At 45.7% G+C, this 13,891-nt stretch overlaps 1 protein-coding gene and 1 pseudogene across 3 annotated transcripts in view; both read left to right on the top strand.

Annotated features, from left to right (window-relative positions):
* Positions 1–9,241: 9,241 nt before the first annotated feature.
* The window catches only part of LAMB1 (laminin subunit beta 1), an 86,492-nt gene continuing 81,842 nt past the window's right edge, over positions 9,242–13,891 (top strand). Inside the window, exons 1-3 of one of the 3 annotated variants that reach the window (XM_064374493.1) lie at positions 9,242–9,306; positions 10,348–10,469; positions 11,573–11,754. In XM_064374493.1, the coding sequence (XP_064230563.1) occupies positions 10,433–10,469; positions 11,573–11,754 (219 nt within the window). In that variant the 5' untranslated portion in view covers positions 9,242–9,306; positions 10,348–10,432. Of the gene's footprint in view, positions 9,307–10,139; positions 10,209–10,347; positions 10,470–11,572; positions 11,755–13,891 lie in introns of those variants that run through there. The other 2 variants (XM_021673211.2, XM_021673212.2) reach the window with 2 other exon arrangements.
* Positions 13,338–13,511, top strand: LOC135274580 (small nucleolar RNA U3; annotated as a pseudogene).

Consider the following 13,891-nt stretch of genomic DNA (forward strand, 5'->3'; position numbering starts at 1 on the left):
TCTAGTCCCCTACTTATGGTCATTTGGATTTTTTCCACTTTTTCTGCTGTAAACAATATTGTAAACATCTTTCTATGCATAATTTGGCATGTTTTCCCAATCACAATCAAAGTTATGTATGTTTTAAACATTAATACATATTTCAGACTGCCCTCCAGAAAGGGACAATTTTACCTTCCCAGTTATAGTTTATGCTAGTGTCCTCATGAGCCTCATTACAGACGAGATGACTAAGACTTGTAGACTTACTTTGACTTACCATTATATGTTCGCCACCTTGAGCCTCTAAAGCCCTCGTGGGGATGATGGTCACTTCATCACAGTAGAAAGCAATCACTGAACACATTTATATGGAATTCATACTTTATGTATTAATATGTCATGCATCTAAATCAGACTGCCCACTTTTCTGTATTTCCTACCAAATAAAATGAAACATGCGATATGCTCTTTTTCATTTTTTTTTTTTTTTTCGTGATGGAGTCTTGCTCTGTTGCCCAGGTTGGAGAATTCCTAAGATTCGTACCATGGGTGGCGCAACCTCGACTCACTGCAACCTCTACCTCCTGGGTTCATGTAATTCTCCTGTCTCAGCCTCCCAAGTAGGTGGGATTACAGGCACACACCACACACTCAGCTAATTTTTTTGTATTTTTAGTAGAGACAGGTTTTCACCATGTTGGCCAGGATGGTTTCAATCTCCTGACCTTGTGACCCACCGGCCTTAGCCTCCCAAAGTGCTGGGATTATAGGTGTGAGCCACTGGCCCAGCCTGTGATATGCTCTTTAAAGCACTAATGCATATTGGCTATGGCTCACTGCGACTAGAGAATTATCTGTGAATGATTTCTCCCCAAAAAGCACAAGAGGCATAGTCCCAGTCATTTATTCTGTCATTCCTAAATGTGCTTGACAAATATCTGACACCTTCCAGGTGCCAGCTCTGTGTGTAGTGCTGAGAAAATGAAGATGCTCTCAAGGCACTTGCAATTTGGCACATAAGAAAATTACATTCCTACACTAACCACTTATTTGATGAATACTCTTCACACACCTACAACATGCTCTGAGATGTGCTAGTGCTGGGGACACAACAGTGACTGCCAGAGGTGGGGTGCCTGGCCTCATGGCACATCTGTTCTAGAATAATCTAGAAGGATCCTCTCTAATAAGCATGTGTCCAAATACTGTGCCTGGGCAGGGGGGCTGAAAGGGCTCCACATGTGAACTGCCATCAGAGTTGGGCTTTGAACATCTGTAAACACTGGCTTGGCAGACAAGGAGAAGGCATTCCAGATAGAAGGAGCTGTAGCGGCCGAAAAATTGGGTTTGGTTTTTGCAAATGGGGAATATATTGAGGGTAGTGGGGGAGGCTGATAAACTGAGAATGTGGAGACAAAAGAGAGTTCATGTAAGGGCCAGAATGCTGACTAAGAGCCTACATGCTGACTAAGGCATGTGAACTTTGTACTTGTTTCACAGATAAGGAAACTGAAGCACACAGAGGTGATGTAACTCACTCATGGTTCCAATTTAAGATCTTGCCTTGTCGTTCAGTAAATTCGTTAGTGACTGAATAAATGGTGAATTTTAATGCTATAGACCTTTACACTTGTATTTCAAAGAAACAACCCAGACTTAATCAACATTTATAGTCTACTTTCTTCAAGGTATAACAAACATTTATACTTCAAAACAGACTTTTTGTTAGAATTTTTTTGTTTGTATTTAATTATACCAGTTATAGACAAATACATTCTCCTTGTTTAAAAAAAATACAGGTGGCCGGGCATGGTGGCCCATGCCTGTAATCCCAGCACTTTGGGAGGCCGAGTTAGGCAGATCAAAAGATCAGGAGTTCAAGACCAGCCCAGCCAATATGGTGAAACCCCGTCTCTATACAAAAAAAAAAAAAAATACAGGTAAGGCAAAAGTCCCCTTTAACCTCCACCCCAAATACAGTCCCTATATCTTCCCCTAATCTACCTCCTGTTATTTGCTATGCCTCCTTCTAGAACTTTATTCATATTGTTTATATAAATGTGTTTATATTTTGTTTATAGAAAATTAGAAATTATGTTTTTCAACACTTATTTTACCAATAGCATATACATTTAAGACGTAGACAGTGATTAGTAAGCAGCAGTGCTCGGCCTATAATTGCTCTCCAGAATTGCTTGCTAAAGAATGAGAGTTATGTCGCTGATAAGGCTTTTAAGGTACTAATTAGGAAGATGGGTGGAGCTGCCACAGTCAAAGTTCAACCAAATAATGGTGTCTATCACCAACAGGATTAAAAGTCCTCTGGATAGATGACTGAATTGTCAAACCCATAGTTCATGATTTCCAAATTGGATCACTGAGAAATCATTTAGTCCCAGATCCTTATTAGATTGGAGGCTAACATTGTCATTTCATTAGCCATGCTGCAGAGAACAAACACATCCTACAACCTCTGGCAAACAGCCCAATATTTGAAATAGAACCTAATCCTGGAGTGAGACCAAGTGCTGACTTGTTTCTGATGTGATAAAAACGCAGCACTCAGCTCTGGGTGGGCTGGCCTTCATAAATCTGATTAGCAGCCTTAGTAGCAGCAAGCGCAGCAGCTATGATGAGATAAATGCTCTCTTTCCAGAAGAGCAGGCTTTTTCTTTTAGAGGAACTGCAGTTGTAGAGTTAATTAATCTAGAAGGCCAAGGGCATTATGGTTGGAGAGAGGAGGCAAGACCACTTCTATGTGAGAGAGGAGATGCCTTTAACTAGCATTTTTATCACTTCTGAAATGTGCTCATAGCAAAGATCCATCTTACCCATCTTCCCAAGGTAAAAATATTGGATTGGAAATTAGGATTTACTGTCTGTCTGAGCCATGAATAGTAGTATAATGTTTAACTTGCTAATTGAATTGTTTCCTAGATTACCCTAGGTAATAATTAACAACCCAGAACTATGAGATAGTCTAATCTACTTTATTGCTACAAACCTATCGAGGCCGAGGCGAGTGGATCACGAGGTCAAGAGATCGAGACCATACTGGTCAACATGGTGAAACCCTGTCTCTACTAAAAATACAAAAAAATTAGCTGGGCATGGTGGTGCACGCCTGTAGTCCCAGCTACTTGGGAGGCTGAGGCAGGAGAATTGCTTGAACCCAGGAGGCGGAGGTTGCTGTGAGCCAAGATCGCGCCATTGCACTCCAGCCTGGGTAACAAGTAAGAAACTCCATTTCAAAAAAAACCAAAAAAACAACAAAAAAACCTATCACTCTGAGCCTCTCATACAAAGATACTGCCTAAACCTTACTAGCTTCAAAATAAGGTGAAATAAGCAGCATTTTTCATTTAGAAAGCATTTCCTGAGTACCATGTACCAGGTACAGGACTAGGAATTCACAGGGAGGTGTGGTGGGAATTTCAGGGACTCACTGAAAGCAGAACTTGACCTTTCAAAGAAAGAGCCTAGATAAAAAGCAGAGTAAAGGAAGACTAACAAATGAAAATTTTGGAAGATAGTCTTTTTATTTTTCCTCCAGATTTTACTGAATTTCAGTATCTTTAAAAGCTGGGCAAAGTACCATCAGCTGTAATAAAATTTTCAAAATAATCTTTACAGTTTCAGATGGATTCATGTAAGAGATGAAATAAGTTTTAATTAGGAAAAGTTTTTCTGAAATTGAATAAGTATCTCCCACTAAGTGTTATCTGTCTACTCAATTTGACATCAGCGTTTTTCAGTAAACATGGTGATTCACTCATGAATGGAGGTAAAGATTAATGTGCCAGAAAATAAAGCTTGGGTTCATGATGACTAGTATTCAAGCCTTAAGGTGTTTACTTGACTACATTTAAGTTACTCTTATTATGGATCTGATAAAACTTTCTTTAGCAGATCCTTCCTATGGCCCTCTAGCACTAACTCAGACATGAATCTCTCTCTCTTACTCATTTTTAAGTTGCCAGGTTAGCAACCAGGTGCCAAAATCCATAAACAAACAAGAGTGAACTGAGAAAAACTTGCCCCATTCAGGCATACCTGTTAAATACAGATTCAAACTTTTTTTAAAAAAGGTTTGGAATTTGTGGGCCTAGATGGGCAGAAATAAAGCAGCACCCTATCTTCCATTGGATCCTGCCACCTTCCTGGGAGGCGAAATGCAGTGGGTATGCAGCCTTGCAGAAAGCCTGTAAAGAGCCTGAATGAGGCTTTCTTGCACCTATTTTAGTGAATGTCTTCAAACAAATATAGATTTGAGTGCTCTCACTGGTGATCTCTTGAGATATTTAAGAATAAGCAAATGACCATTTTCTTTATTTTTTTGAGATGAAGTCTCGCTCTGTAGCCCAAGCTGAACTGCAGTGGCCTATCTCGGATCATTGCAACCTCTACCTCCAGGGCTCAAGCGATTATCGTCGTGCCTCAGCCTCCCGAGTAGTTGGGACTACAGGCGCAGGCCACCACGCCCAGCTAATTTTTTGTATTTAACTGGAGATGGGATTTCACCATGTTGCCCAGGGTGGTCTTGAACTCCAGGGCTCAGGCCATCCGCCTGCCTTGGCCTCCCAATGCAAGGCCAAACTACAGTGTTTATTGTATGGTCTGAGGCTTAAAATGCTGTGACTCCCTGCCTAGTTTCAGGCCCTGATGGTTTTCCTATTATAGATGGAAGCAATAATGTCCCCTGTGTGTTCCCTTAACAGTTATAAAGAAGGTTACTCAATTTTATTCATCCAACAAGCAGATATTGAGTGTCTATAATACACTAGAAACTCTGCCACCTGATGGGAATACAAAGTCTAATGAAAGACAGCCTCTGCCCTCAAAGAGCTTCTGGAAACAAGGACAATAAAACAAAACTACAAATTACTATTCTATATATTATAAAAGATGTATACGTGAAGTACAGCATGACATTTGACCTGAATCTTACTAGTCATTTGAATTTATTGAATCTCACAAAATGCATTTAAATCTAATTTTCAAAAGAGAAAAATCTAGTATTTTTTGTGAGAACGATGTTAAATAGCCACATTTCAGGACCCAAAGACTGGGAATGTAATATCCTTGTTGTTTTACCATCAATCAGGATTTCAAAGGAGACATACATGGTATTCTAAGACTGTGTGAAAGTTAAGGTGACCTTGAGAATAGTTCTTGTTTTGTTTTTCAGATGAAAATAATAAATGCCACAGGGAGATAACTGTCACATATTCTTTGAGACAGAACAGCCAACAATTTGCAATCCCATCTGCCATTTAAACTGCTGCAGAATTCTCTGGTAAAGACTGCTTTATGCTGAAGCAGGTAGTGCCAGGTTAGTACAAATGACAGACAAGAGAGAGTTGTGTTGACAGCCAGAGTGAAGCCCTGAACAGGCTTACTAACAGAAGAGATTCATTCCTCCCAAACTTGTAACATCTTCAGAAATCAGAGGAAATGGTATGAAATACAATAGACGAGGAATTTGAGTGAAACTTGGAAGTATTCCTAAAATCAACTCAAGTCCAGTGGTGGTATTTTTTTCTCTCTTTGGCTAGAAATTCATATTAAAGTAGAAAAAAAGTGGACATTTAAGATTTAAGGAAGTTTTTAAAACATGGAGACTAGTCTTCATTTACTTTCATTCAAGAAACACTTATTAAGCATCTGAAATGTTCCTCATTTTATGCAAGGCAACATTAATGCAAAAACGAATGTTACACAATGCTTGTCTTTGTCTCGCTGTCTGTTGGGGGAGATAAGGGCATAAACAAATAGTTACAGCATTATGTTATATATGCTGTTACAGGCTTTTACAAGGATGAGGAGAGAGGGGCTTATGTAGAAAGTCATGTCTAAGAGGAGTCTTCAAAGATGTGCAGTAGTTCACTAAGTTGACGAGGTCGAGGAGGACCCATGCAGTGACAGGAAAGTCAGAGAGGAATAAAGTATGTCATGCACAGGAAGGAGCAGAGGGCAGCCACTGAAGGCTTTTGAATAAGGGAATGACATGAGCAAGGCTGTGACTCTGAAAAATCCTTCTGCAGGTATCAGAAAGAATTAGACTGAAGGGAAGAGTCTGGAAGTAGGAACACCTGTCAGGGGGCTCTGGTAGGTATTCAGCCCAGGCTGAACTGTAATGGAGGGCAATGAGGTTGGAACAAGGGGACATGCTGGCTACTTGCTAGGAAAGTAGAAATGACAGTGGTGATGGGGAGGGGAGGGAATGAAGGAGTGGGAGGTGTCCAAGATTCCAAGGCTAGCCTGGCTTCATGGGCATGTGATTTGTGCAATTGCACAGCCCCCTACTCCATTAAGGAGAGTCCCATGCTAGGTGTAATGCTCTTTCACTGTCTTTACATTAATAAAATAGAGGGGCTCCACATTTGCATCCTGCTAATCATGCAGCCAGTCCTGTTCCCAGGTCTCTGTCTTGAGCTAAGGGATGAATTATTGTGCCAATAATTGAAATGGGAAACAGAAGAAAGAACACATTTTGTTCTAGGAGAGGTGGGTGGAGAGATTTCAGTTTTGCCACAGATGAACTTAATGTACCTATGGGTCATCACAGTAAAGATATTCAATGGCCTGTTAGAAATTGGATGTGAAATCCAAGCGAGGTACAAGCTAGAGATATGGGAATTGGGGGTTGAGGAGAGTCCAAGTGGTACACCCCTGGATATGGATGAGTAGAAGGAGTAGAAAAGAGAGACAAAACCTTTGGTACCACCAATGTTTAAGGAATCAGAAAAGGGCAAGATAGATGGGAGAGGAGTGGGAAAATTCTGAAATTGTGTCCTGGAAACTAAGGAGAAAGGAGTCCCAAGAAGCAGAGTGTGATCATCTGAAGCATAAACCACAAAGAGATCAAATAAGATCACAGTGGGAAAATGTTCACTGCATTCAGCAATTAGAAAGTCAAGGGCAGTTACCAAAAACAGTGGTGGAGATGGAAGCCATACTGTAATGGACTAGGAGGAACTTGGGGAAAGCAGAGAATAAGTGCAAACTACAATTTCAAGAACCTGAGCTATAAAGCCAAAGGAAGGAGAGGGTATGTAGGGTCTTTATCCTTCATTCCAGCCACATTTGCCTAGAGCAGGAACATAGAATCAAAGCTCAAGCTTTGGTTGAGCAAACTCTGAGATCTGCTCAACCCCTCTTTTGGCTTCACAGCTCAGGTCCTTGAAAGTATAGTTTGTACTTATTCTGCTTTCCCCGAGTTCCTCCTCCATTCTGTTGCAGTATGGCTTCCATCTCCACCACTGTTCTTGGTGAACTGCCCTTGACTGACTGACTGACTGACTGACTGATTTATTTATTTGACCAAGTCCCACTCTTGTTGCCCAGGCTGGAGTGCAATGGCACAATCTAGGCTCACTGCAACCTCTGCCTTCCAGGTTCAAGCGATTCTCCTGCCTCAGCCTCCCAAGTAGCTTGGATTACAGGCGCCTGCCACCACACCCAGCTAATTTTTGTATTTTTTGTAGAGACGGGGTTTCACCATGTTGGCCAGGGCTGGTCTTGAACTCCTGACCTCAGGCAATCCGCCAGCCTCAGCCTCCCAAAGTGGTGGGATTACAGGTGTGAACCACCATGCCTGGCTGCCCTTGACTTTCTAATTGCTGAATGCAATGGACATTTTCTCACTGTGATCTTATTTGATCTCTTTGTGGCTTATGCTTTAGATCTCCTTCTTGAAACTCCTTTTTCCTTAGCTCAATCTTTGATTCCATGAGCAAATCTCCAGAGCTCAAGCTTTGATTTCATGCAGTGCAGCGTTTGTGTTTTTACTTAAAACAGGATGAGACTGAGCAGGTTTGTATGTGAGAGCACTGCACTTAGATGACGAGTGGAGGGCACACTTCTAGGAGAGAAGCACAGAAGAGAAAAGTGGGAAGGGAGGTGGACAAATTCATAGATGAAGTGGTCAGACGGTGTTATACACACTCCCCCCAACCCTGTATATATATGAGCAATTTCTTTTTTCTTTTTTGAGACGGAGTTTCACTCTTGTTGCCCAGGCTGGAGTGCAATGGTGCAATCTCAACTCACAGCAACCCCGCCTCCCAGGTTCAAGCAATTCTCCTGCCTCAGCCTCCCAAGTAGCTGGGATTACAGGCATGCGCCACCAGGCCCAGCTAATTTTGCATTTTTAGTAGAGACAGGATTTCTCCATTTTGGTCAGGTTGGTCTTGAACCCCTGACCTCAGGTAATCCACCCATTTGTCTGCCAAAGTGCTGGGATTACAGGCATGAGCCACTGTGCTCAGCCCACAGGCAAATTTTTAAAAACTGAATTCTCTCAGTAGTGTTCAATTTACTACTGCGAGTGAGGTGATCAGGAGAGCAGGCAGGCTTCTGAACAGTGTTGAAGGTGAGTGACCTTTTGCAAGGGGAGAGGACACTGACCAGGGACAGATAGCAAGGAGGGCTGGGCTGCTGTGAGCAGAGGCTGTGCTCAAGAAAGGGAGCTGAAAGATGCTTGCAATGTATGCACATGAAAATACAAAGCTCTGGCCCAGGGTATTAAAAGCTCAACAGGAAGAAAAGACATTTGCCTTTTAATATTTTTCTTTTAATTAAGCCCTTAGACCCTCCATTGCAATTCTATAGCCTCCCTACAGCAAGGGCTTTCTCAGGCTACCCAGCCAGGGTAGAGGATCCTAAGCGTCAGCAGAGGCAAAACCTCCCCGGGCTGTAGCAGGGCAAGTGCTGCTGTGGTGAATAATTAATGCCTCACCTAGACCCCCAGGCTCCTGCCTCCCTGAGACTCGTGCTTACAAACTCGTAAAGCAGCTGACTCTATGGTCTAATGATTAAACTCCTCTGGGCCTTAGTTCGTTGCAGCTAAGTTAAAAACTGACCAGCTAGCCACTTAAACCCTTCTCCCTGAGATGAATTGAAAACAAGCCAAGTCTCCTGACCTATCAACTAACTAGACTCCCTAAATTGCGGCCACATTTGCCTTGAGCAGGACTCCAAGCTTTGACTCTGTCCGTCGTCAAGGGTAGCAGAATGAGTGGTGGGGTCCCGTCACCAACCTCTTTTCCCTCGCCGACCCCTAGAAGATGGTGAGCTGCTATGTACCCCTAATTTCACCAGGCAGGTCACACTGTGTTGTTAAAGACCCTTCATTAGAGGGCCTCTCCCCACTTCACCATTTGCACACCGTCAAGAATCCACGAGATGCGTTGTGGGGAAGTGCCTTTCGTGAGAGATTTCCACTTCCTGGCTGTGTCAACTCTTCCACGGTGAGATGGGCAAGGGAGTCAGTAACAATAAACGTGTCATTTTACCTGAGCTAAAGCCATCATCTGGATACAGGTAGGAAGTAGTTTTTTGTTTTATTTTGAGACGTAGTTTTGCTCTTGTCCTCCAGGCTGGAGTGCAATGGCGCGATCTCGGCTCACTGCAACCTCCTTCTCCCAGGTTCAAGCGATTCTCCTGCCTTGGCCTCCGGAGCAGCTGGGTTTACAGGCGCCCGCCACCCCGCCCAGCTAATGTTTAGTAGAGACAGGGTTTCACTATGTTGGAAATAGATTTTTTTTAAACAGAACTAGACGTTCAATTCAATGCCGTGACCACCTGCGTAGCAGGGACAGGTGGGTCCTGAATAAATGTGTGCGCAAAGAATTGCATGGCGCACAGCGCTTTCCTTCCTTCCTAGGAAGACACTGTACATGGTCGCGCCCATCTCAAGCTCTTGGATACTAGGGGTGGAGAGAAAGGGTCACTTTCTAAAGAACAAACACGACAGGTCGACCCTGTTTCTAAAGGGTTAACCCGCCTTCCCCAAGCGCGCGGCACAAGAGTTTTAGCCCTGGGCATTTTTGGTGACTCACTTCTTGCGAACGTAAATGCTCGAGTCCGCGGTAGGTCCCGCCGGCCCCCTGGCTGGGCGACCTAAACACCCACGTCGAAGACGCCCCGCGGCGGGCCGCTCTGGGACGCGTACCCCGGGGCGGACCCGCGCTGGGACCGGTGAGCGCCCCAGCCCCGCAGCGATCGCAGACTCGGCTTTCAAACAAAAGAGGCGCCCCCGGGGGGTGGGACCAGGACCTAACCCGGTCCTCGCCGAGTTGTGGCAGCCCGCCGCCCGCCCCTTCAGCTCTCCGTGTGCGCATGAGCAGAGGCGCCTCCCTCGGTTCCTCCCAAGGCTAAACTTTCTAATTCCCTTCTTTGGGATCCGGGGCTGCGAGGAGCGGGGCGAGCGCTCGCGTCTCCGGGTGAGGAGAACAAAGTAACAGCGTGATTTTTTCCCCCTTCTCAGACACCCCGCTTCCGTGGGAGCGGCAGGAAATGGAAGGGCCCCTCTCCTCTCTCTGAACATTTGCCTTTCCCCCCACCTCCTTTCCACCTCTTCAGAAAAGAAGACGGGAAGAAAGGGCAGGCGGCTCGGCTGGCGTCTTCCCTCCTCTTCTGCGTGTCCCCTTGGCTGCAGGGAGCCGGCATGGGGCTGCTCCAGGTGTTCGCTTTCAGTTTCTTAGGTAATTCCGTGGAAACGGTGCAGGGAAGGGGATGGACTTGGGCATGGGGAAGAAAAGCTAAAAAGCTGCTTGCTCACCTTCGAGGGAGCCTGGGGGCTTGGGAGAAGGACTGGATGGAATTGACGCCCCTGGGATTAAACGCCACCGCCCTTGCCTCGGCGGTGGCTGGCGACGGCTCTCAGAGAGCGCCGCGGACCCGCATTCTCCCGGGCCCTGAGCCCATGCCCCGGCCCCTGCGAGCTCCCGCGGTCCCTGCTCAGGATTTTGCACCCTCGGTCGGTTCACCCTGGGTTTCCCTGGGGGTAGCGGTGCTGACCGAGGAGGGCTCTCCAAAAATTCATTGCCCAGAAAAGTGCTTGAGCTGACCGGAGGCTTCATCCTGGGAACTGATTGGGGCCATGTGGCTTTGATTAACCATCTCTGTTTGTCTCTGGATGGTACCAGAAACAGCTGGACCTGGCGCTTCCCTGGAATGGTGAAGCCTTGAAACCACTCCAGAGCCCCAGGGACTGTCCTTGGTCCCCACTAGCTCCGGGAAGGGGCGTCCACCGCGAGCCCCAGCGCCTCGCCCCCGGCGAAGCGCCGGTGACCCTCGCGCGTGCACGCTACACACACTCTCGCGCCCCGTGCTCACAGATTTCCACGCGCACACTCACACCGAGGATGCGCGGGCTGCCGCGTGCACGCGGGTTCACACGCGCGTGGGTGTGTGGCGCTTGGGGGGGTGTCAGCCCCCCTGCGCCCTACTCCAAGCACGTCGAAGTGGCGAGTCTACACATCCATCCTTTGTCGGGGGAGATGCTCCCCGGGGCTGATCAGGGTGGGCACGAGCGTAGGTGGGTTTTCCGGGAGGGAGGTTCTCTCTGCTGGACAGACCTGATGACGTGTGTGGGTTTCTTTCAGTGCTCTCCTCCTTTCTGAGTCCCTGCCTTCCCGGCCTCTCCTGCGCTCACCTCTCCATTGTCTTTTCTGTGCATTTTGCTTTCTTCCGAATAGACTTGTCCTCTCTCCGCACCCGTCCCCCCGCCCCTGCTTATTCGTTTTGTTCCGGCTCCACTCCCTGCTTCTGTCCCCCCCCACCCCGTCGCCTGTCATTCCTGCAGCCCTGTGCGGAGCCGGAGTGCGAGTGCGCGCTCAAGAACCCGAGTTCAGCTACGGCTGCGCGGAAGGCAGCTGCTACCCCGCCACAGGGGACCTTCTCATCGGCCGAGCACAGAGACTTTCGGTGACTTCGACGTGCGGGCTGCACAAGCCGGAGCCCTACTGTATCGTCAGCCACCTGCAGGTGAGGGCTGAGAGCGGGGTTCGAGGCTATGCTAGCGCCTCCTCCTGTCCAGACCTAGGGGCAGGCCCTGGGGACTCCGCATCCTGCCAGCAATCCAGAGAGGAAGCGCAGCCAGCCGGGGAGTCCCGGTATTAGGCTGGTAGCTCTCACCCTTTCGCCCCATCTGAGTTTGCACAGTTGCATCCGCCAAACATTTCCTGCCGGCGCAGTCAGTATGTAAAGGCAGGACTGACGACAGACCTGGCTGCCCCGACAACCCAGGGCCGCCAAAGGCCTGATTTAAAAAAACAAAAAACAAAAAACCTTTGGTTTTGGAAGTGTGTATTAAAGATGATTTATACTCTTTTTAAAACCTTGGGTTTTTCTGCCCCGCATCTTCCACTTGAGTAAAGAGTATTCCAGCACTGACAGGCGTCTTGCAAGGTGATTCTAATCACAGAACGAACCCATTTTCCTCTCCTCAGGTGGTGCTGTTCCCATCCATCTCCATTAGATATCAGGATCAGATGCTTTCTTTTACAAGATGGCCCTGGTTGCCATGGTACCCTGATAAAGGAAGACCGCAGTGACATTTCAGGGTGTTACCTGTTTCTAAAAGTGGGCCCAAATTTTAGATTTCAGGGGTCATATTTATACAAAGTCAAAAGTAATTTTAAAAAAAGACACAAAGCATAAAATATCCAGAATCAAAATACTTTTCCTTCGTTTTTAAAAAGGCGGCTGGCTGGCCAGGTGCAAAGTGGCTCACACCTATAATCCTAGCACTTAGGGAAGCTGAGGTGGGAGGATGACTGGAGCCCAAGAGTTCAAGACCAGCCTGGACAACATAAACTCAGTCTCTACAAAACAATTTTAAAAACTTAGCTCGGTGTGGTGGCCCACACCTGTAGTCCCAGCTGTCTGGGAGGCTGAGGTAGGAGGATCGCTTGAGCCTAGGAGGTCGATGCTGCAGTGAGTAATGATCAGGCCACTGCACTCCAGCTTGTTCGACAAAGGGAGAACCTGTCTCAAAAAAAAAATTTTTTTTTAATTAAAAAAAGGCTGATATTCTGGCCTCTAACAAAAGCAGAAAGTATCAGTCTCACATGCAGAGCAAGTTCCAAGCTAATTGCTCAGAATGTGGTCAGCCCACCCACCTGTATAACTGCCCTTCAGAAGGAGGATAGTATTGTGTGGTTTGCACAGCAGATCTCTTAAAAGGAGTCACTTTTACAAAACAGAAAGCCCATTCTGGACCTGATAAATTAGACCAAAGGAATGTGGTAAAGTGGATTCCGTTCATTTGCTTCCCAGTTTATACAGAGATGTCTAGACTGCTTCCTCCTGATTAGAAGGGAGGCTGTAATTAAACTTTTTTTTTTTTTTTTTAGTTCTGGTGATTGTTCTCTAGTACTAGTTTCCTTGACTACAAGTTATTGAAGGCAGTTGATGTTTCTTTTCTAATATTAGCATTTGAATTTTACCTACAATATTGTGCTAACATTTACTTGAGAGGCCAGGACATCCTGTAAATGAATCACTAGATTCTGAAATCAGCTTTGACCAAAAGGAGAATAAGACTGCTTGCATTAAAAGCACCTGGAAAGACTACCCTCTCAGTGATCATTTCTATAGTTTGTTACTAGAGTAGTTTCTCTCAATGCATAGAGCATCAGAAATCACAAGCAAGAGGCGCAGCGGTCTCTCCTCTTCGTGTTGCTTCTTGGTTCTTCTCTTGCTTTGGGAGAGGAAGAGGAAGAGGGTACAGTCTTAGCAGTTTCCCTTAAAAAAAAAAAAAAAAGCAACAGGAGCCAGGCTCTCTGGCATATATGATTAGCCATGCATTTGTGATTGCTTTACCCAGATAGCAGCAGGACCTAAAGAAAGGGGCTGGGCACATGCTTTTCTCAAACATCTAGTGGGCATCAAGGTTGAGACAGGAAGCTTGTTTTATCCAGGCTCCCAATGCATCCCTTGGTTTTAGTCTCTGTTTTTTAGACAGTACATCTCTCTAGTCGCCAAATCCTTCTGAGAAGAAGGTAATAACTAAATAAAGATTATCTGAAATACTGTGTAAAAGTACAGTCAGTTAATTGTGTTCTTATAAGAATATTACTCTTAATTAAATGCCGTTTGTAAAATACATGTGGGTCTCTAT

Source organism: Aotus nancymaae, unplaced genomic scaffold (assembly GCF_030222135.1).
Source record: "Aotus nancymaae isolate 86718 unplaced genomic scaffold, 86718_ANA_hifiasm-v0.15.2.pri h1tg000002l, whole genome shotgun sequence".
NCBI classification, from domain to species: domain Eukaryota; kingdom Metazoa; phylum Chordata; class Mammalia; order Primates; family Aotidae; genus Aotus; species Aotus nancymaae.